The 23,312-nt window shown below is 43.1% G+C and overlaps 1 protein-coding gene across 2 annotated transcripts; it reads right to left on the bottom strand.

Moving 5' to 3' along the window:
- Positions 1-2,419: 2,419 nt before the first annotated feature.
- On the bottom strand, positions 2,420-22,888 carry kcng2 (potassium voltage-gated channel, subfamily G, member 2). Of its 2 annotated transcripts, none has more exons than XM_036515791.1 (3): positions 22,397-22,888; positions 13,586-14,455; positions 2,420-3,729 (listed from the first exon to the last, which is right to left on the bottom strand). In XM_036515791.1, the coding sequence occupies exons 2-3, from the start codon at positions 14,351-14,353 to the stop codon at positions 2,905-2,907; spliced, it is 1,593 nt and encodes a 530-aa protein (XP_036371684.1). In that variant the 5' UTR covers positions 14,354-14,455; positions 22,397-22,888; the 3' UTR covers positions 2,420-2,904. The 2 variants fall into 2 exon arrangements, with proteins under 2 accessions (XP_036371684.1, XP_036371685.1); XM_036515792.1 differs by lacking the exon at positions 22,397-22,888 and adding an exon at positions 21,822-21,885.
- Positions 22,889-23,312: the final 424 nt, after the last annotated feature.

The following is a 23,312-nucleotide window of genomic DNA, read 5'->3' on the forward strand; positions in this document are numbered from 1 at the left end:
TCTCTTAAAACGCATTGCAGTAGCCCAACCGGTTAGGTCAGTCAAGCTTGCTGCTGTAGGTTTACAGTGTTTGCACAGGTTATAGTAACAGGTACCTCAATTTTAGAGACAAGTTACTCTGAAATCAGCACTCCGTTTGACGCGTCACTCAGATTTTCTTCAAACTCCTAACACACCTTGCCTCTGTCAAGTCCCAGTTCAATATTATTCATCAGTAGTTTCACAGATACCATACATCACTGTCAATATATAGGCATGTTTCTGCCTATTGATTTCACATGGAATGAACCAGACCCATTATACATGTCTGTTTTGTTGATTTATATGTATTTTTTGTAATTATCTTTGTTCGTATTAATGGCCACGTTTGTTGCTCTGTGATAATGTATGCTCAATGCCAGTAATGTGTTCTAAGGATGCTTGTTGCCAGCATGCTCTCAGTGGGCTACACGAGTACAGAATGTGTGTGAAAATGAGGATTTTTCAGACGCTCGAGTCAATCATAGAGGACAGTCAGTAATCAGTGTCTGAAGAAGTGAATCATGAATTCTCCAGTGTCTTTCTGTTCCATGTAAGGCCGCCTCCTGCTTTTAAGGATGTTTTGCACAGGACCAAAATAGCCACGTTGTCTTCCAAGTATTTGAATTCCATTTTTTTTTTATGTTTGTGTTTTTCATTGGGTTCATGGTATTTTTTAAAAAATTTGTTTTCCTTTTTTCTTTTAGATAAATGTAGTTTTGTTTTTCTTTGAACGTTCTAGATTCAGATTCCATTATTCACGGGTGATCTAGCCAAATCTTCCTTTTTTAGACAGGTCCTGTTCAAAACTGGGATCCAAAATTCTGCAGCTTTTGTTTTGTTGCATATGTTTTTTATGTGGTTAACATTATTTTATCTTATTTTACTGTGCATCACATGTTCATTTACTGTGTTCCTTCCTGCTGGGTATAATGTATTTTATTTTTGTGGAAAGGTCAGTTCAGTACAATCTCACAGATGAATACAAATATATATACATATATTTTTTTTATAACAATATGTTTGTCTTTTATACCGAGATTTGTTACGGTCTGCTAACATGGAGGGGGGAAAAAAAAAAGAATACAAAAGTGAAGGTTTATGAAAGCTCTGTGGCATTGTTTCATTAAAAGGGGACATGAGAGCATTGGTGTGGTGTGTGTTTGTCATGGTGGCGTAGATAATGGCAGTGCTCACAAAGACACACTATTCACACACTGATAATCACGAGGCCTTTCCACAGGGTCCAGCCAGAGGAGAGCACCGCCGGTGACCCAGGCTTTGCACCATTCACTGTGCAGCTAACTGCCGCTTTGGCATCCATGGTGAAAAGTGTATTACACTTTAACAGGGAAAATATCATTCATTAAAACAGGAGATGGAACAGTATTCATTCTCAGTGGTAACACCAGCTCTGTAGGGTTTTACTGCAAAAGAATCATCCAGACAAAGATGTGTATCATTTCTAGAACCTTCCGGTTAACATTAAGGGTTCAAAACAAAAAAGGGTTTCATCTGAAGTTTTTGTAAAGTTTCTGCAAGCTGCTATATCTACTGAACACACCCTTAGTGTTGCCCTAGCATGTACGTGTGGATATGCAAGTAAGTAACTGCAAGTAAGTACAGGGAGTTGGTACAGGAATGAAAGATGGAGCAGTACTGAATGGAAACATCTCAGCTTTTTGGGAATTTTTTTGTACAAATAAACTTACAAAATCTGCTGAGGTCTATTTACAGGTTAATGTGATGTGAAGAGCATACATTGCTTGAATGGGGGCCTTTAAAAAATCATAAATAAAATGGAACAACTGTAGTCATGAGTGGAAAACGCAGTCTTTATTGAACCGAATCTGTGTGCAGCTGTGGATGGCTCAAACACAGGTAACAAAAGAAACAGCTCTGAGTGGGAGATTATTCTGAGAAATCCATGGCAGTGAGTATAAGGGTTGAAACCTGTTCCTTGGCTCTGACTGAGGTATTTCAACCATTTTCCCTTTCTTTCAGTTGCTGTTGTTACCAGCATCTGAATCAGAGTTTTGGTCACTCTGAGGTGGAGCATTTTACAAACAATTTATAGATACATGTTCCTAGTTAACAGTTTCAACACTGAGACCAGTGCTGGACAGTAAAACCAGCCTGCTCTATGAACATGGAATAAGAAACAGTAGAATGTCTGCCTTGGGGAAAATTGCATCTCATATACGATCTGTTAGCCAATCTGAAATATTCCATGGATACAAATGCAGTACAAGTGCCTTACTGCTCTCAGGTCATGACATACCAAAAGATGCTTTGAGTCAAATGAAATGTGTACACGGAAAGGACATATCTGGCACGTTTCATTACATTTATTAAAATTTGCTGAACCTGAGTCTACTGAATCTAGAAGCAAACCATACAGAAAATTTTTGTAAATGCGTCAATTATACAGAACAATTTCCTTACTGTGGCTCAGTGCACACTTACCAAAATGAGCATTTTTGAATAGGATTCTTTTTATTCCATGATGATAGCTTTCTACAAGGCTGCTGAGTGAGTCCCTTCTAGTCGAACAGAATGTTCCCTCTGTTCTCCATACCATGCTGTGGAGCCATACTCCACTTCTGCAGAAAGCAAGGTGACAGGCAAGTCCTGTGAGTAGCGTTTAATTGATAGCAGTTATTTCTATCTGCAGTGGATAAATCAACCGTTACACGTCCGTAAAACGACTTTTGTTGTCCTAGCCTGGGAAAAAGTACTTTTCCGTGAAAGTGTCCCGCCTTTTCAGACACTCGTTCGTCTGTCGAAGTGCGTGACCAACTGTCCAACACACGGTTCCCTAAGTGGCTGCACTTTGACTCAAATCCGCCTCTCTCCCCCCCCCCCAGCGGGGGGGCGGTTTCTGCGTTAGGTCTTCGGCAATTTCCTGCTCTCCAGGGCCTTCTGTGTCGCCATGGCGATGGACTTCCTGTGCACGGAGGCGTCGATGATGGCCGGGAAGGAGCTGTCCGTCTCCTGGGAGTCCTCGCTGTTCTGGGACTTGGTGCTGTCCTGCGAGTCGGGCTTCTGCCGGGACGCCCGGCTCTGCTCCTCCTTCAGCTCCAGGTAGGAGCGGGAGAAGGTGTGAAAGATGGAGGTGACGGGGAAGGCCATGAGGAGGATCCCGCTCAGGATGCTGCTGAGCGCCACCACCTGGCCGGGGATGCTGCGCGGCACCATGTCCCCGTAGCCCACCGTCGTCATGGAGATGACGGCCCACCAGTAGCTCCCGGGGATGCTGGTGAACTCCTGCTTGGCGCCCATCTCGCTCTCCGCCAGGAAGACCAGCGGGGCGAAGAGCGCCATAGCGACGCAGAGGAAGAGGAGGAGCAGGCCGAACTCGCGGGTGCAGCGGCGCACTGTCAGGCCCAGCGTCTGCAGGCCGAGGGAGTGACGGGCCAGGCGCATGACGTAGAAGATCCTCAGGGCCCTCAGCACCCGCAGCACCAACCCCACCTTCTCCAGGTAGTTGTTGCCCGAGCCGGCCGGCTTCTCCCCGACAGACAGCGAGTCCACGATGAGCGTGATGTAGTAGGGCAGGATGGCCACCACGTCAATGACGTTGAGGGGCGTGCGCAGGAAGAGGCACTTGCTCTGGGTCTGGATGAAGCGCAGCAGGAACTCCAGGGAGAACCAGGCCACGCACACCGTCTCCAGCACAAAGATGTTATAGCACCTCTGAGAGCACTCGCCCTGCGAGAGAAAAAAAACAACACAATTAAATCAAGCGGCAGTTACACAGAACAACTCAAGTTGCGCACAGAGCACAAAGCAGTCTTTTATGAAAATATGGGATTATTGTATGACTACGTTTTGGAGATTCAGTAGTTCTGGATTTCAATAGGTACAACAGGATATTCTTAAATGTATTTCAAAGTTACAGGGACCTACGTTCATTCCATTTCATGATGAAGAACAAGAAGTTCTCTTTTGATCAAACAGTTTGAGGATAGCTGTTTTCTGCCTCCTAATGAGAGGACAGACTTTAAAGGGAGTTTTCATGTTACTTCCACCTCAGTCTCTTCAAACCCATGGATGAGCAATAGTTTTTTTTTTTTTGGCAAAACATGAAATGCGAGGTGATAATTGCCCCCCAAAAATACTGCTCATCACATCCTTAAAATATACCAGCGTTTCCCAACCCTGCTCCTGAAGGCACACCGTCCTGCATATCTTCTATCTATCCCTGCTCTACCTACCTGACTGAACTCATCAGTGGCACTTTTGATTAGCTGAGCACACCTGATTTAGTCAAGCAGGAAGGATACATAGAAGATATGCAGGACAGTGTGCCTCCAGGAGCAGGGTTGGGAAACACGGAAATATACTATCTCTCTCTCTCTTGCTCACCCTCTCCCTCCTTCACTCCCTCCCCTTCCCTCCCTCAACTTCAACTGAACCGCTATGATAAAAATTTAAGAGATTTTGCTTTCCCCAGAATCAGCATAAGCTAAGCCAACTGTTACTCACTCATACATTCATTTCCTTCTGGCATGCTACAGTTTCTTTATGGAATTAATTTCCGACGACAGTAATTGAGCTCGTAAATATTTGAAAATATGATTACAAGTAATTATTACCTTATTAAGTGAATAGCCAGGGGAAGGAGAGTTCTGGGTGCCATTCCTTCCAGTTACACATTCCTGCCACCTTACTAGCTGCTACTCCTCTGGCTGTGCGCCATGAATTACTGTAGTCTATCTTTGTATTCAAGACAATGTCTCTGTCACATATTTATCATTTATCAGCTATTCTCTTGGAAGCTTTGTTATTCTAGTTTATTCATAGGGACGCCGCTGAGTGTTCTCAAAATCAATTTATTTTCCATGTCAAGCACAGGGAGATGTATGTTCAACGCGGCAACCCGCTAAATTTTTAATTTGCCATCATCGTGTTAGCATGTTTTGATTTTATTTATTGAAAGATGCACAAGAAAATGGGGGTAGACGGAGAATTCTGGCGGGAACACCGAATCAATAATGTATGCCGACTCGATAAACAGAAAACCAACACCAGAGAGGAAATTTTCGTTCGTTCTCCCCACTTCACGCTCACATAACACAGAAAATTTCATTCGAATGCTAGGCAAATAAAGAGCTGAATAATGCAAGAGAGGTGTCCAGTCCAGTGAATTCTTTTATGAAGTGTGCTCAGAATAAGTGATAAGAGATAGTAGGCTTATTCTCTTAGGCCTGGAGTCAATCTCATCGCAGTGCGCTTTTTACTTCACTTCACGTAAGGAATTTAAACCCATTTGCACAACACAACATTGGTTTGACGGGTATATGGAATGACCAAACAAATTCTGTGAGTCAGTCATGGTTACGGACGTCAAACTGAGAGGCTTGAATAGACCCTCCATTCCATTTTAGAAGACCAGCTGCGAACATTCACCCACTTTACAGCACTTGATTGTTGCTATTTGTACAGTCAAAGAAATAGGTTTTGAGTTCTTATTTTTATATTACAAACATTTCGAATGAATTTCGCCCATTAAGGACTATGTTTTTATCTTCCGAATATGCCTCTGTTGTATATAAGTCTCTTTTTTTACGGGAGTCTTTCTTGCAGAGTAAGTACATTTACACAAATAAATCCTGCATATAGGTAAACTATGCAAATCCAATTTATAAAACACGGTTATTCATTTAGATCAACATGGCACCGTCCTTTCAAAAAGCCAGTCATGCGATTAATGCGTATGATGCACTGTGAATCAAACAACATGCAAAAGGATGCACACCCTCTGGAACAAAACGCACGCGAGTGTTGCTCAGATTACAGAATGGTTAATCTCGCCAAGGACCAGCAATGGGTTGATCTGATACTGATTTGGCTGTATCTACACCGCAGAGACGTTTGTTTGCATCCTTGTAATTAATTTACTGTACTCTCATATTTCACCCATCACTCCACATTATTAAAACTGCGTGTGTGCCTTGGTCTGCAAAGGAGGTGCCCTGAATCAGGGCCAGTCTTTGCATTTTGCACACACTGTTTATGTAGCTGGGTATTTACTGCCGTGACTATCCAACAGCATTGCCAACCAGTACTCAAGCCCACAGTTCTCAGGTACAGAGCCTGTTTTCATTTGAGATAAAATCTCCTGCTTCAGGGTTCAATGACATTATGCCAACCGGGTTGAAAAAACAAAAACCCACGAGTCCACCACATGCTAGGCTACCTAACGAGACATACGATATCCAAAGGAAACCTACAAATTGATAATGGGACTTTAGGATGACAAGAATAAAATGCTTGAAATGTATGAAGCAGAGTTAACCCCAGAGGCCTCTTTTGCCTTCACAATTTTACCATTTTTCACCCAAAGTAAAAGGTAATGTTTGCGATAACCGGGCAACGTCAAAATTCAGAAAATTCTTATGCTATGTAGTTTTCTCCCTTCAGATAGGCCTGCCACAGTTCTTCATTCCTACTTGCACCACAGTGATCACCATCTGAACTAATAGTAGCTACTAATCCCATGTAGTTTAAATTACATGTAAAGTAGCAGATTAACGCAGGATTGCTTTAATTGCTTTCTGAAAAAGCTGCTGAAATTAGCCCTTTTAAGATCCTCTCGCTTGTTGGAGCTTGCCATTAGCATAATTAAATCAGTGGGCCGTTCATTGTAAAGTATTAATCGCAATTCTCTCCCTACAAATAAAATGTGCAGTTGTAACGGTTAATCCATTTTTGAACGAGATCCTACTCGCACTGGCACCGTAAATTGCATTCAGACAGTTGAACTGACATTCAATCATGTGGAGGGCGCTTCACTCATACAAAGATGAAGCTGTCCAGGGGCATTCAAAGTTTTGTGGAACAATCGGGTATTTTTGCGTACAGCACACACTGTACCGCACAGTAGCAGCGTGAGCCAGTCGCGGTTGGCAGCGCGGCCTCTCCGTCTGTTTTTCTCCAGACCTCCATCACGGCTGACAGCGCCCCAGAGCCACACGCTGAGCGACAGGAGACTGGGGGGGCGCTGTCACGGCACACGCATGCAGCTCACATGCGATCCGTCACAGAGGAAGTCGACCCCACAGGGGAGAGCCACTCGGACTTTTTCCACCTTTATAACGATCAGCCAGCCCGCAGGGGACATGCCACCGCGACCGGACCCGTCCCTGCCAGCTAAGCCTTCAGACCGGGTACTGAGACCACATGCTCCCTTGCTATGTTATGGGGCTGTGGGTCGAATTTGGACAAAAAAGCCGGTACGTGTTTGTACCGCTGCCAGTGAAACCCGCTGGAGGGAGATTGAGTAAATTGGAAAGTTCCGAGATTCTTTGTCGGCTCACTCCATATGCTGTGGGGCACAATATCTATCAATAATTCATTTAAATTTTCATACCGCAACTGTCAATCTAGTCAACATGGGGACTTCGACCATAATGATGTAAATCAAAGAGTTTCTCTGCTGACTGAGTACTGCATATTGCGTGCCGAGTTTTCTCCTGACTTCCCATGAGCTGGGAGAGCAGCTCTTCTGCTGTCAGACAAGCAGCAGAATGGAGGCTGTTATTGCACTGTTACTAGAACGGGGGGGGGGGGGGGGGGGATCCTCACCGGAGACTTCACTTTCATCGTCTAAATTACTGAAGGAGGAAAACAGCAAAATGAAAAGAAACATTTGTGAAAAGCTGTCTCCGAAGTAATGAAATAAGACTTTAAAAGAGAGTTGAAGGTGGAGTGCAAAGTTCTCACAGATATAGCAAGCATACAAATGCAGAAGAACTTGTCTGCCCTCTGGGAGCATTCATTCATAGCTCATCAGGGATATGAACCTTACACGTTGGCCTGACCACTCCGCTTGGTAACAGTAGGTCACCTGTCTTTCCTTCCCTTAGGGGGTCACAATTCTGATCCAAGCCCCCTGTCTGTCCTTGCCCCAATGTGGTAGGATTAGCTTCCCATACCAGTCAGGGAGACAAGAATCCCTGGCCCTCTTCCTTCACAGATTGAAGACCTACCTCTTCACACTACATCTTGTTTCCCCTACCCAATCACTTCAGCTTTCATCACTTGTGTATTACTATAGGACATTACTGCACTTGTTGAAATGACATTTAGTGTTACACTCCTGCATTCTGGACGGCACTGCTCGTTATAGCAGTGTGACAGACTGACCTGTTCAGAAGTGGTCTGACCTTTTCTGTATGTACTGTTGGCTCATATAACCTTATGATGTGAACTTTTTATTTTATACTCTGTAACACGCTCTTCATAGGAGCATCTGCCAAACCGATAAATGTAGAATGTAAATGTCAAAATGTAAAGTATTGTGGAAGACTCCACGTTTAATTCCCAGGTGGAGCTGGCCATCTTCATCACAATGCTGCTGTAGGCCTGAGCAAAATGCTTCAAATGATTCAGTAAACACTCAGAGTCATAGACTATTTTTTAAAAGATAAAGAAGAAGTGAGCTGTTGAAGTCACTCTGGAAAAAAAACATCAATTTACTTACACTTTGCTGACACAATAGAGATAAATAATGCAAACATTAAAAGACTGTCAGCTAGTGTAAATTTTGTATCTATCTTCTTCACCTAGCTGTAGATCACTCTGAAGTAGACTTATCTCCCACCTTATTTTGACAGTTATTTGAGAGCAAGAGTAAGATTATGTTGTGCAATCCTCTGAGCATTCAGGATAAACTCTAGCAAAACAAGGCAAATTGATCTGCTAACACTCTCAAATGAAGTGCTTTCATAAGCAGCTTGTAAGAAACCCCTCAGATCACTGCCAGCTCTGGGGTGAGGTACCAGGTGGCATCAGTGGTATTTGCCATCACCTGCCCGTTCAGCAGGGAGCAGAACAAAGCCACCTGCCCGAAGGTGTCTCTGCGGGAGTCCCTTGAACTGGCATACGGGTATGTCGATGGCTGGCTCTGGAGGATCAAGGCACCTATCAACTTCTGTGAGACGCAAGGTGACACTTTGCACGTTGGCTTTTGAAGTGACTCCTTTGCCTCGGGGTTCCAGCATGCGACGAGAACGATGAAAAAGAAAGTCAGAAATGCACTGCGGTGAGTTATCTCGACTCTGAAAATCTCTCTCCCCCTCTATCTCTCCGTGTCGCCGCTCATGACTTGTTCTTGTTTTCATTCGGTTTTTATCTCCCTTTCTCCTTCCCCCCATCTCTCCCCCCACCTCTCACTCCCTTTTTCAGTCTTCCACTCCATCTCCCCTCCTGCTTAGAACATTTCTGGCCTTCTGCCCACAGGACAGATGCACTTCACCACTGAGTGCCAGTGACAGAGAACAGCCACCAAATCCAGTCAGTCAGGCACTCCACTTTCCTATCAGAACATCTCCTTTAGGCTGTGGAATGCCATAACATTCCAGGCACAACACTAACACAAAACTCGAAATGCGAAATGCAATGACATGATGAAGTCAGACTTTTTAAGGATTTAAAACTCTCTATATATGTAATATGCTGGAAACAGCTTTATTTTCCGTAAGAGTTCTTTTCAATTTACTCCCACTATACGTTTGGATCCACGTCAATTCCCACCACTTCTTCACATATCAGCTCCCAGCTCCTGAATCAGAACTGACAGCTCATTTCAGCAAATCACTTCCCTCAACTCCAGGCTTCAACCCCCCAACTGAATCGCTCAGTAGTCAAGAGCCTTGGCACGACTGCAAAATAGCTTTGTCACATGGGTGTTTCAGTCCACAGAAAGCAGTCTGTGAGAGACATTTTAACACAGACCTGTATCAGACCTGACCCAAACCCCCCAGCCCCCCACCTTCCCCCTGCAGTACCATGAAGTACCCTTCAGGGCTCACAGCCCCCCCCCTCCCCCCCCGGGTGAGAACCTCTGCTATAGGGGGTGGTTTCTGTTGCTTTCCTGCACACAGCTCTTACCCCAGCTTCTATCCCTCTACAGGATTGATTTTGGAGCCATCACTCACGGTCAGGCTCAGTGTTATCCCCCTAATAGACCGGCGGGAGCTGTCTCCAGCCGGCCTGCCTTTGGTCCCAATGGTGTGCTTAAGCGCAGACTGACAGAGCCGCTACGCTACGCTATGTGTGTTTAAACCCTCCTTTCACCTTCACCCCACTCCATCAGCCTGCTCACACACTCTGCCCCCAAACACATTCAGCGGGACGTCTTAACTGTCCACCAGGGAGAGGCCATTATGGCTCTGCAGCGCTGGAATGGGTCCGGTGTCATCATTCGGAATGCACTCTATGTTTAAGCCAAGAATCACTAGTGATTCACAGAATTATCCACAGGGGGACCTCAGAAGTGCAATTCTGTGAAGGAAGAGGAAAATCATTTTAACCACCCAGGACTGGAATCGGTCACCGCGCACCATGGTAAACAGGAGACAGCGCTGACTTCTTGAAATAACCTTTCACGCTCAATAACTGAGTCACTTATCAACAAATATCCCAGTCGGGGTCTCCTGAGTCTGAGTGACTCAGACAGTTAAGGAGCTTGTCACAAGCACAGACTGAGTCCCAAGGCTTCGGTTCTAAACTGGCCAGGAGCCCACAGAAGCAGAACACATCGGCTTCGCTCCATCAGGGGCAGGGGTGGATGGGTCAGCCGGGGTCCCCTTGTCAAACTGCTCTTAGCACTTGTTCAGGTGCCTACTAGTTGCTCGAGTGTCATCAGAGAGATGCACCTATCCTTTGTGTCTACCTCCTGGTGCACTGTGGGACTTGTAGTGTGGTACACAGTTGCATTGACAGGCGTGTGTGCTGGAGGATTTCATTTGTCTCACCCTGCACTCCTGCATGAACAGAGGCTGCTGTGGTAAGATGTGCCTGATGAACAACTGCAAAGTGCTAAAATGCTGGGCAAAAAGGGAGGGAAATGCAAATATATGAATAAATGTGTTCTCATTTCCCAGTTTTCTAGTTTCATCTCCAAAGATGCCCAAAGATAAGATAAACTTTAAATACAGTCTCATAAAAAGACTATGATCCAAGCCACCCGAGTGGGCGCTTAAAGGTGTTAGAGAATGAGGTGAGATCCTCTGATGGAGCAAAGAGCTTTGCAGCTTCATAAGCATATCAGGCCTGGAACCTAAATAATGGAATGGGAATGTTCTGGAAAATTGTGCTTAACAAGTGTGGAAATCCTGATGCTCTCTGAGACGTTAATTAAGCCAACAAATGTTTATCACACTAACAAAAATTTTATGAGTTACATACAACAACTCCCACATCTGAACCTCTTATTGAACACTGTATCTTAAATTCTACCACAAAGAAATAACACAAACGTGTGATGGAAAAAGCCAGGATACAAACTCAACAGCTCCCTGAAATACACAGGTAATTGAGGCTCTGCTGAACTGAAATAGGTGTAATTAGGATTCCATTAGACATCTAGCAGCATGAGTTAAAAACGAAACACAGGCCCTCATACCGTGTACTGTCTAGAGCTGATGGTCTGCACCCACATAACTCATAGTTTATCAGTGTAAAAATATGGAAATCGCCTTCGTGTCCTCCAGTACACTTCAGCTGTTCTGGATGCTGAGCAGTATACAGTGGGGTGATTTATGGAGAAAGGAACTGAAGACTCTTCACTGGGAATTCTTCAGGAAAAAAATATTTAAATTATAGGGCGATGGAGATTTGTGTGCACAGGCATTGTGATATTCTGTCTTTGTGGTGAGATTAATACATTAATACAATGGTCAATAATACAAAAGAGAGGACCTCTTATTAGTTGAACGAGGCATGCGTCCACATATCTGTAAGAAGGCAGTTCAAACTGCTGGCAAATCCACCAGAGAAACCAGTACTTTCTGCTCCTGGACGTTGCTAATACATTATTTGACACTAAAGGAATCCTTCCTAATAACCGAATAATATGTGCATATAGTAATTAATTTTGAACAGGCATACTTCATAATTTAATTTAATTTAGAGCTAATATCAATTGCATATAAATCGATCTAATAATTATACAGGCTTTATTTGCAGCAGGGACATGCATAAACTTTTAATATGCCAAGTGTTCACTAAAGCGTTGTATTTGTAAACGCTTCAGCGATATGTCAACAACTGTCAAGATGTCAAGTTGCTGCTGTAAAAACCCAATCAAATTATGTCTGAGTGCCTTTTCAGTCTCAAACACACATCCTCCTACATCCTGCTCCTATATATGACTTCCCACCAACCACATCCCACAATTCCTCCTTACAATGCTCCAGGCACATGTATGCAGACCCCCCTCCAGTTCAGCCACAATATTGGACTAATTGGAGATGAATTGATGGAGCCCAAGCTTTCAAACCTTCCACTGTCTTTGATTCGTTCCTCTTTTGAAGATAATCAGATGTTTTGCATTTCTCCCCCATTGTCGACGTCTCTTTGATTACCCGGAAAGCCTCAAGTTTTTCTTTAATCATTCTAAGCTTCATTGACATTACTTGGGGGTGTTGACCCAACTTACTGTACAAAGAAAGAGAACTTTTGAGATTTTTTTCTGATTATGACATCAAGTGGCTTTGATTCAAATTCTATTATGCCAACAATGTACACATAATATATTCTTCATAGATTCAGCATGTTGACTGTGGGAAAGACACTGTAAACAAATGAACTATTATCACATTATTATTATTATTATTATTGATAAAACTAGAACAATTATGGTTGCTGATCAAACAACAAATTGGTGTTTACTGCATCTGATTTATACAAGTACTTTGTCAGTAAAGCACAATTTAAGCAAAAAATAGTAACTAGACTTGGGTTTGACTTAAAGTTCGGCCTGCCTTTACTTAAATGTAAGAACAGGCTTGAATCTTGTTCCAAGCACTTTCCTGTAACACCCACTACAAATGTTCACAGATTAAAAGCAAATCCCCAAAGCTTGGATGTTCTCTTGAATTCTCTTTCATTTCCTTGGGCTCAGTCTGGCCACATGCTGAGTACGAGGGGGGCGGGGCCAGCGTTACAGCTCTGTAACACTGTGTGAGTAATGCAGCACTCGAGAGGCTGGAGCCACTGCTGTCCCCCCCCATCGTCACACTGCTCCCAATTAGTAAAAGTGCACCCGCCGGACGTGCACGCCCCTGGATTTAAAGAGCTCACGTGAGCGGATCCGTGTAGCTCAGATCATTTTGCCCGTGGGGTCCCCTCACTGCTGACAGGGGTCACTTTTAAAAGACACTGACAGCTGTTCTCTATGTGAAAAATAACCAGTACATTACATTTTAATCGTCATTTAACCTGTGTGGTAAAGGTAGAACACTGAAACTTAGTGAAAGCTTTCTGGGAGAAGTGAAAAGGTATCCTGCTGGAAAGCTGGGTTTGTCAAGAGCACAGCAGGTAGCCAACACTTACAAAGCTGAATAATAAATGCTTGGAACATCCAACCAAACACTCTCATGTGGGGTTTATTTCCTTGTAGAGCTGCCATAGATGCCTTTTAGAAATTCAAAATTATGCATATCGGATTTCTGAGAAATTCTTGATCCAGGTTGTTTTAACCTATAGGTTGGAATAATAGTGTAATGCAATTCTGCCAGAGACAATCTGAATTCAGCCCTGGGCGGGGCGCACTCACCCTCTCCTCCTCGGCCCGCAGGTCAGGCATGGTGCTGACGCAGAGCGTGACGGCGGTGATGGCGACGAAGATGACGGACAGGCAGGCGAAGATCTTCCCGGGCAGGCCGGAGTGCGGGTTCTCCACCATGTCCCTGAGGCGGCGCATGCATCCTGCCATGCGGCCCTCGTCCGAGTGCGTGCTGGGCGCCTGCTCGTCGCTGGGCGGGGACGCCAGCTCCGCCTCCTCCCGCTGCGCCTCCCGCTGCTCCTCCTGCCGGAGGCGGAGCTTGCGCAGGCAGCACCACTCCAGGCTCTCCTCCTCCACGCCCCAGTAGAGCAGCTCCTCCTGGAAGGAGAGGGCGCACATCTCGCGGAGCAGCCGGAGCTTCCCCGCCGCCAGGAACGTCACGATGGTGCGGAAGGCGCTGGGGTTGCGGTCGAAGAAGAACTCGTTGCGGCTGACGTCGTAGTCGTCGCACACGTCCATGATCTCGTCGTGGTTGTTGCAGCTACGCAGCTTACCCAGCCGGGTGAGGGGGAACTCGTCCAGCGTGGTCCAGGGGATGCGAAACTTGATGCCCCCGACGTTGATGATGGCGGAGCCGCCGCGGCCGTCCCCCAGGCGCGGGCGCCGGTACAGGTCCTCGTCCCGCTCCAGGAGCTTGGCCCGCTTGTAGAAGACGCCCTTGCTGGTGGTGATCTCGTGCAGGTTCTCCAGGTGGTTGAAGTGGAAGGTGGTGAACTGGCGCTCGGTGCTGCCGGCGAGGAAGGCCACTTCCTGATACATGGGTGCGGCTTGGGTTTGGGGCCTATCACGGTCAGGGGGCGGAGCCTCAGTGGCTAGGTGGCCGGGGCAAGAAAGTCACCCGTTTAAGAGTAGTCCTGTAACCTGAGAAGAACAAAACAAAAATAGTGACTGTTACTTTACAAAAAAAATCATTCCTAATTAAATTAAATTTCTTCAGTTTAATTCAGGCACAAACACAATGAAAACCAAGGTCTGCAAAAAAGCCTTGACCCAACATGGTTTTAATAACACAAAGGATAAACACACAAAAATGTATTTATCACCTTTATGCTTATTACAATGTGCTTCCCTTCTACATGCCTGGTTTTTATTATAATGTGCTTCCCTTCTACATGCCTGGTTTTGACTCTTCGTAGTCACATATTTGCATTTTTAGAATCAGCTGTCAAAACAGTGTCTCAAAAGGATTCTTGAAACTAATTGCTGCAAAATCTCAAGGTGCAGCAAATTAGTGTCAAACAGTGGTCTGAACCCCAGTGCACAGGAATTAATTTAGCTGTTTTTCTCTTTAACGCATGGCTGCATCTCTAAATGAGATGTTTTTGTTTAAGGCATTGTTTAGCAAGGTTCAGTGATTTGAAATCACACGGACCAATCAAATGCACACAACAGATAATGCAAATAAAAAAACACAAATGGAGAACACTGGCTAGTGTACACAGTTACATTAACAGTAAAGTCATGTGACAGTTGGTCATTTTATTTAGACAACGAATGCAACATGTGCTTGATTATAAATACAATAAGCATAACTATACACCCACACATACACACAAAAGCACTTCCAATCTGCACCATTGCTGATTTTTCCAAACAATATATCAAAAGCGGTCCTCTCAATAGTAAACCTCTTGGGCAAGGGCTGTTGTGGCCAGGCTAATCACAGTCTCTATTCTTAAAAACAGCTTGGGACTTAAGTGGCGCGAATGTAAAATCCATTTTCTTTAAATTCCGATGCTACACTGAAATATCCATATGCATGAGAAAAACATACAATAAACAGGGGGCAAGACAAACAGACTGGGCATACAGCAGTGATCCAGAGCAGCTGCTCTTTAATCAAACGCATGAATAATACGGAACGCCAGGAAACCTAGTGATAAGAATGAAGAATCACAGATCAGTCACCCGGGAGCGGGAGACTCTGGTCGGGCCGAGACTGAGAGGAACAGCAACAAACTCTCACAGGAAGACTCCCTGCTAGTGTGCCACTTCAAACAATTAAAAAGAGCAAACTGTTTTATTTGTTTTATTTACTTACGCGACAAAGAGATGATGTCGCTAGAGCTGAAACGCAGCGCAGCGTGAGGGATGGCTCTGAACAAGTTCCAATTTTTCCTCAGTGTTGCTCACGTCCCCCCACCCCTCTCCACTCTCATGCGGATATTTTTTCACGGAGAATGCCTTGTGAATCTAGGTAAACCCCGTTGCGTTGCATCTCACCACTTGGAGGCAACTGATCAATGGCAACCCAAGCAGTCCAACAATCAATACAAAGATCCAACATGAAGCAGTAAAAGGCGGCAGGTGGAATAGTTGCTGACAGCAGTCAACCTAGATCAAGGGGTGAGCCTTAGTCAAATTCAGGGGCATAATTTGGCTCTGAATGCCATTTACTGCTGTGACAGGTCCAAATAAAATAGACTGTTTTTGTCCCTGGTCTGTTTTGCATTCATGGACTGACAACAAGCAAATTCAGTGCCTAAAAACAAACACTTTCTGACATTAGGCACACGTATAAATCACACCCATTTAAACAGCATTAAATGTGTCAGTTCACCCTCCCTGTGTGGGTTCCCTCAATAACAACGCTTTCCACTCTGAAATTCTAATGTGCCAGTGAGAAAAAAAAATGAAACGAGAAGACAGTTATTCTGAATATGATAAGACTTCTCAGCACTTCACCTTTTGAGAGGGCTTTTTCTTTGTTTTATTGAACGCTGGCAATTAAGGCCTGAATGCAAAAAAAAAAAAAAAAAAGAGAGAGACAAAGAGACACGGGAGAGAAAATGGAGCTTCGGAACGATTGAATAATACAGCACATTCATTTGGAAAATGACAGGAAATGCGGTAGCCTCTATCCGATGTCTTGCGCTGACCCATTTACTAATTGCATGTTATTATGGGAGCAGTGGGCTTGAGTTACAACTCTCAGAATGGCAGCTCCCCTTTCAGAAAGCTGTCCTTTATCAAATACATATTCAAAAAGCCTTCAATGACCAGACCAAAATGATTCTTTTTATATAGCCTGGCAAGTATGTGGACAGATACACATGCACAGTTTCTTGAGAGGGGTTACATCTGTAACATGTGGATTTAACAAATGTATGAAGAAAGATACATAATGGGGCTAGTTCTGGGAGCCTGGTTACAGTACGAGATGCAAAAAGGAATTTGTGTAGTGAGAGCAATGCAGGGTAAGACTTCTGTAGAGGAATTGTATGAAGTGACAACAGCAGAGCATGAAAGGTATTTGGAGTGAGAACAGTATGGAGTGAGAACAGTATGGAATAGAGCAGTATAAAACAAGAAGAGTACTGAATGAGAAAGAGTATTGAGTTAGAAAAGCATTGAGTAAAGACAGAATTGAAAGAGAGCAGTATTGGATGAGAACAGCATGGAGTGAATATCGCATGAACTGAACGGAGCATGAAGATAATTAATAATCCTGCATGTAAGAAGGGGGGCTGTAGTCAATAAATATTATTAATGTCTTCTATTACTTTGCAATGCTTAACAAACTGACATACAACCAGCAGATACAAATAGGGTGGGTATCAAGTTAAAAAAAAAAACCCCCACAACTCGTTATTACAACACACACCCTGTTTGCTGTGATCTGGGGCAGCATGTAGTGGTTAGAAGACAAAGACTGCACTATCCCAGAAGGGACTTTGCTGTTGTATCAAATCAATACAAGTTGATACTGGCCAGGATGAGTAAACCGTATTTTCATCTTGGGTGATGACAACTGTATTTTGACCACTGGTGTGATAAGGTCAGTCAAAGGCCAGTTAACTTTAACCAGTCTCTCTCTTGCGAGGGCAGTGTGCTACACGGTACTTCCCCTCTCTGTGGTATTCAGATTTAGCAGATTTCGCAACCACATGAAGATGTCCGACAAGAAATATTTAACCCAGGTCTTTTCCATGGACGGGACCAGTCAATCTCATATTAAACACTGTGACATCACAGTTCATCAGGGACTCATGCATGACCATCGTTACGGAGTACGGCATTCCGTATTCCAGCTTTGCATTCTGTGGCATGAATGTATTGTTGAATCAGGGACAGCCGGAGACAGTGGAAGGACTTTCCAAGGGTGATCCCTGAGAAGGATCTCCGGCTTGCAAGACAACTCAGGGGCGACATGGGGAAAACACCATGGGTTACACTGGTGAAGCTGCAGGGATACAGCACCTCTGAATTCAAAGCCAGGATCCATGTGTATCAGGAGAGCATGATCACAACTAAACGCTGATCAAGTTTTATGGATACACACGCATATGAGTAAAAGACCTGATATACATTTCAGGGCCATCTCGTGAACATTATGACTCACACATTGTGATAAACAGCATGCATACATACAACAGGAGGCTATTAAAGCAATGGAAACTACACTGAATATATTGCAGGTGCAATTAATTACATTAACATGCAAAGGGGTTGACAGCTGACAAGGTAAAAGTTCAAAAATATGTCAGTGTTTGTGTATGTGCGTGTGTGTGTGTGTGTGTGTGTGTGTGTGTGTGTGTTTGTGTGTGTGTGTGTGTTTGTGTGTAACACGGAGGCATGGTGTATCTGATTATTGTTGCTTCACCTTCAGCTCATTTGTGCAGTGGCTGCATGACCGTGATCTATTTAATGTAAGAAGCCTATTATCAGATATATCAGAGCAGAAATAACACTGAACACATTGTGTGTTCTCCTGTACAAAGACGTGACTATACAGACTTCTTAAATAGAACACATCTCACATCAAACCCAGGAGAGAGAAAAGAGTAGATTTTGTGCTCCTGCTAGTAGATAACAGTGTTGTCTTCAAAAGTATGGGCGCTAAGAGAAGTGAAAATAAAGTTAGGATGAGCAATCCTATCATGGATGGGCAGTGGTGAATTATTTTATTTTTCCAAATCGAGAGACTGCATTTTTGTTATTGAATGTTCAGGAGAAGCCATTGTGGGCTTTGAATCAATCAATTTCTCTTTGTTAAATGGCTTCTGCATTTTAAAATATGTTATAAATGTGTCATAAGACATTGATAATGTTACACACTCAAAGATATATAAGAAGGCTTCAAGGGAGAGAGAGAGGAGAAGGAAATGTTCATTTTTATGCATGCAAGGATTATAATGCAGACTAAAAAAGTCACATGCCTTTTTTTTTTTGCAATTTTCAAGAGTACTCTTTAAGCCTTAATGACTTTTAGACAGATAGCTGAACTTATGATAAGCTCCAAACTATTCTTAGAATCATAATGAGTGGTGAATTATTGTTACACTCACAACCATGGATAAAATGTGAACGAAGATAAATTTCTGACCAAGGAATCTCTGGCACTGGCAACAACAAAAATCAATTTCATTTATTTTGTGGCTTCATTTTGCTTAGATAATTCTAAATGTGAAATTCTAAATGCTCATATTGTTTCATTTACCTTTAAATGTGATGCTTCTCTGACATGCTGTGAAGCGTTTTGTAGTCTAATTTTATAGTATGGAAGGTGCTATACAAATACAGTTTATTTGCATTTTTATCACCATTATACCGATAAATGTCTGGGCCGATATGAAAATGCACTGGACCCTAATTAGGGCTTAACTCACAAAAATATGATTTGAGAGTTCAGAAAAAGCCTTTCATTTAAAGGGCAGAACAATATACCTCAGGCTAAAATAGGAAATGTGAGTCATGCATTTAAGTATCTTTCTAGACAAAGGAAAGACATGAATACCCTTAACTTTCTATGGCCTTGGGCTAGAATAAGCTCAGTTGAGACTTTTCAGATAAGCAAACGAAGTGGAAATCTGACAGAACCCACCACGGAGTAACTGAAATGTCTCTTTTCATCCAAGCCAAAACTGCAGAGAAACTTTTACAAGGGATCTGCATTATGATAGAACAGTGATTGAAACAGGGGGGAAGAGATAATTGACCCTGAAATGAGGATAGAGAAGAGCTTCCAGGCTGATTTCTGTGCCTTGAATGTCAGCTTCAAAAACCAGGAGCAAAAATAACACAAGACTGGGACAAATGTGAAAAAAAACTGATTGTCTTTACATACACAGACAGGTGTATTTTAAAAATTATAGGTAACAGTATAGTGTAGAAGTTAAGGAACAGACTTTAAACCATGTGTCAGGGTGAGGCAGTTGAGCAGGGCACTTCAAGCATCCAGCATGACCTCATGAAGTAAGCAGTTGTATAAATGGATGATGTGCAAATATAAGTCACCAGGGAAAACCACTTATGCTTCGCAACTGCATGCAATGCAAAGTTCTGCACAGACTCGGTGCGAGTCTGTATTCATTTCCACACATTTCAGCATGCTTGCACCATCACAATTTATTTCCATATAGAGCTGAGTAGTCTTGCATACAAGCATGTTTGTTTACCCTTGTCTTTGCCTTGGTATTAGAGAATACAGCCAGCAACACTAACCCCAGAGAGGGAATCACTTTAATGTAACAATGTAAGATTAATGGACGATTTACCAAATCAGAAGCATATACTGCATATATTTAACAGGAGACATCTGAGAAAGTGTCTTGCCTATAATACCACATCATCAAAACTACTGCACATCTGCAATTTACCATACACTCTAGACAGCAGTCTGGCACCCTGGTAAAGAGCAAGACTCCAGAGGTTGCTGGTTCGATTCCTAGGAGGTGCTGCTGTTGTCTCTTTGAGCATATCTGTAACTAAAACCATATTCAGCTGTACACAGATGAAATGTAAGTCACTCTAAGATAATGGCATCTGTTAAGCAAGGGAATAAATGTAATATGCATCCAGACCAACAGTCTCTGTACATAGTGACACACTGGTCCTGAGGGCTTTCTCCCAAAAAAGTCAGTAAATTTGTGTCCATCACCTATCACTGCTCTATTTCAGATAACTGGCGGCAGTGTAGCATAGTGGTTAAGGAGCAGGACTCGTAACCGAAAGGTTGCCGGTTCGATCCCCACTGGGACACTGCTGCTGTACCCTTGGGCAAGGTACTTAACCCACAATTGTCTCAGTAAATATCCAGCTGTATAAATGGATAACATTGTAAAGAACTGTAACCTATGTAAGTCGCTTTGGATAAAAGCGTCTGCTAAATGAATAAATGTAAATGTAAACTGAAAAGCAACTGTGGGCAGCCCAAGACAAGACTGGATGTCCAATAATGTGTCATGTCTGCTTGATCTCCAAAATTCATCAAGGTAAAATAGACATTTAAGACATTGGTGTTTCATATCTAATTTAGCGCGGACGGCATTTATTCTAACGACATGATGTTTTTTTCCTGTTGCTGTAGGAAACGGAACAGGTAGCCAAACATCATTAAAGCAGATGCCTCAATCTGTAACGACTTTCATTTCCTTTTTAAACATTACAAGCAATGACCTGAATACCAACCACGTTTTTAAAACCGTATTTTCCATGCAGTCATACATGCAGTACTTTCTTGAGTGACGCACTCAACTTTATAAAATGGGAAATTTTATTGAAATATAGATGTTTCGCTTTCAGAGAGAGCGCTTTATAGGTGAGGATACATATTTAAGAGATACATAGATATACAGACCGCTCAAATTAAGCCCGGGGAGAATCCGCTCGCCTGTCATAAAGTTACATTTGCATACGAAAACAAATGTTCATCTATACCATAGTCATCTTTAAACTGAACTCCCTCCCCCTAAACAGGAAATCAACGCTAACAGTAAATCAAGTTCTCTGTTAAGACCTAGGCTACTGAAAACAGAGCTCAGGTTATGCCCAAGGTGCGCTTACTGATTTCATGGGACTTCACAGTCAGTTGATTTTACTCTAATGTACTGTAAAATTGTATTATGGACAGCGTAACACCATTGCGCGTGGAGAAATACTGGAAGCTGTTTAGATTGAGCTAAATACATTTCCCTTAATATTTTCTTCAACAACAATAGTACACAAAACCGGAGCTTTCACCTGAATTTAAAAACTTGCCGTAGGGAGAATATGAAGTACAACGGCAATTAACACCAAATAGAACTGATACGTCAGAGTGCATACTTTACCGAGGCTGCTAAGATTTAAGATTACGTGCTTAACTATTCAAGACGTTCGGTCCAGACTTATCAAAAGTCAACAACCTAAGCAAGTATTTAAGCTAATAATTATTTTAAAACAGTCTGAAGAAGGAAATTAACTGAGCCCTTTGGACGCGTTTTAAGCAGGCGCTTGATAAACTGACCGTGTTTGCGCATACAGTTTCCGATTTTCATTTCACAGTCATTCCAGCTTTGAAATTATTCAGATTCAGGGAGGATATCTTGAGCTATACTCGGTCCGTTCTTCACTGTAAAGCATGACTGTGTTTATCGTAAATCTAGATGGTTTTTAGTATTGCCACTTCTCCAAAAGACTTTCAATCTGCCGAAAGACTTTGAATTGCAAGAGGTTTCTGCGACCCTTCTGTTTGTTTTCTGCTGAGGTGAAACGTACGAACACAAACAGACACACGCGTTCATATCTGCAGGTTCTACCTGGTGCATCATTGCACCTACACTTTATAAGACTGGGCAATTACTGGTAATAAAACTTGAGACAATATCCTGAACTTAAAGGCATGGAGAACTAAATGAATTACACGATTAAGACATACATGCAACGTATTGTTACTTGAATGTATACAACAATCAATGCGCATAAAAAGCGGCGAGTGTGAGCACTTCGACCATTAGTTCTCTGTATGTTTTTACAGTTACTGTAAATAGACAATGCTGTCTCTCAGCACAAACATTTTCGTTCTTGTATAATTAGTCTTACCTGCTGTGCTTGACTTGTGTCCATCAGAAGGAAACTCCCTCACATTCAAACATAATAAAAACACGACCATCCATTTTTATTCAATTGCATCCACATCGATTTTACATCGTCGAATTATTTGCTGTTTAGCGGCATATTCCGTGTGTTTGCAAGCCCGGTAACGTCACGTGCTGTGGTTTCGAACCATTTAGATCAAGTTTCACAGCAATGTAAAGTTGCGGTTACCCCCCAGCATCGCCAAAGTAAATGTGCGATTTCGGAAGGAAGAGGTAGCGAACTACTTCTGATGCATGGTCTCGAGGAACAGGATTCAGACGAAAGGCGACTCCCAACTGTGAAACGGACTAAACCGGACTATAGCCGATAGAAAAAGTCAAGCCTAACCACTGCCTGCACCGAATGGGTGTTGCCGTGTTTCTTTCTGTCATCCCAGCATGAGCGTTTGTACTGCTCACGCAAACCGCTGGTGCTCCGCTCCGCTCCACTTCCCAAGGGGTGCCTGAAGTTGCGCAAACCCAAATAGAGACGTCAGGAAAACAAAAAAGAGTGCGACAGTGCACTAGGAAAACCTCACAGCATCTTTTAACCTAAATTTACCTATTTATCTTTACAGCGATTTTCTTGTAAACTCAATCTGTGTAGGATGGCGAGCAAGTCGACGTATAAAAATATTCTTTTGTGCGCGTTTTAAAAAGAACGCGAAAAAGATACCAAGGTTTTCTTCAAAAAGACTGAATGGCTTTTAGTCATACTGTGGGCTAATGCATTTAACAGGCGAGACTGTCTCAGATACACCATGTAAATTATCCGATGGATGACGGCTGTGGCAAGCTCTGTATAATACAATCACTCAGATATGCCTCGCTGATTTATTGGGAACTGTCGTTTGCATCAATTAAAGTGACAATTTGTTTAA

This window comes from Megalops cyprinoides, chromosome 21, assembly GCF_013368585.1.
Source record: "Megalops cyprinoides isolate fMegCyp1 chromosome 21, fMegCyp1.pri, whole genome shotgun sequence".
In the NCBI taxonomy this organism is placed as follows: domain Eukaryota; kingdom Metazoa; phylum Chordata; class Actinopteri; order Elopiformes; family Megalopidae; genus Megalops; species Megalops cyprinoides.

Excerpts from the sequence above, each read along its gene's own strand:
- kcng2 (XM_036515791.1), bottom strand. The coding sequence starts at position 14,353 with ATGTATCAGGAAGTGGCCTTCCTCGCCGGCAGCACCGAGCGCCAGTTC. Across the intron at positions 3,730-13,585 it reads TGCGGGCCGAGGAGGAGAGG|GGCGAGTGCTCTCAGAGGTG; the intron begins GTGAGTGCGCCC and ends TTTCTCTCGCAG.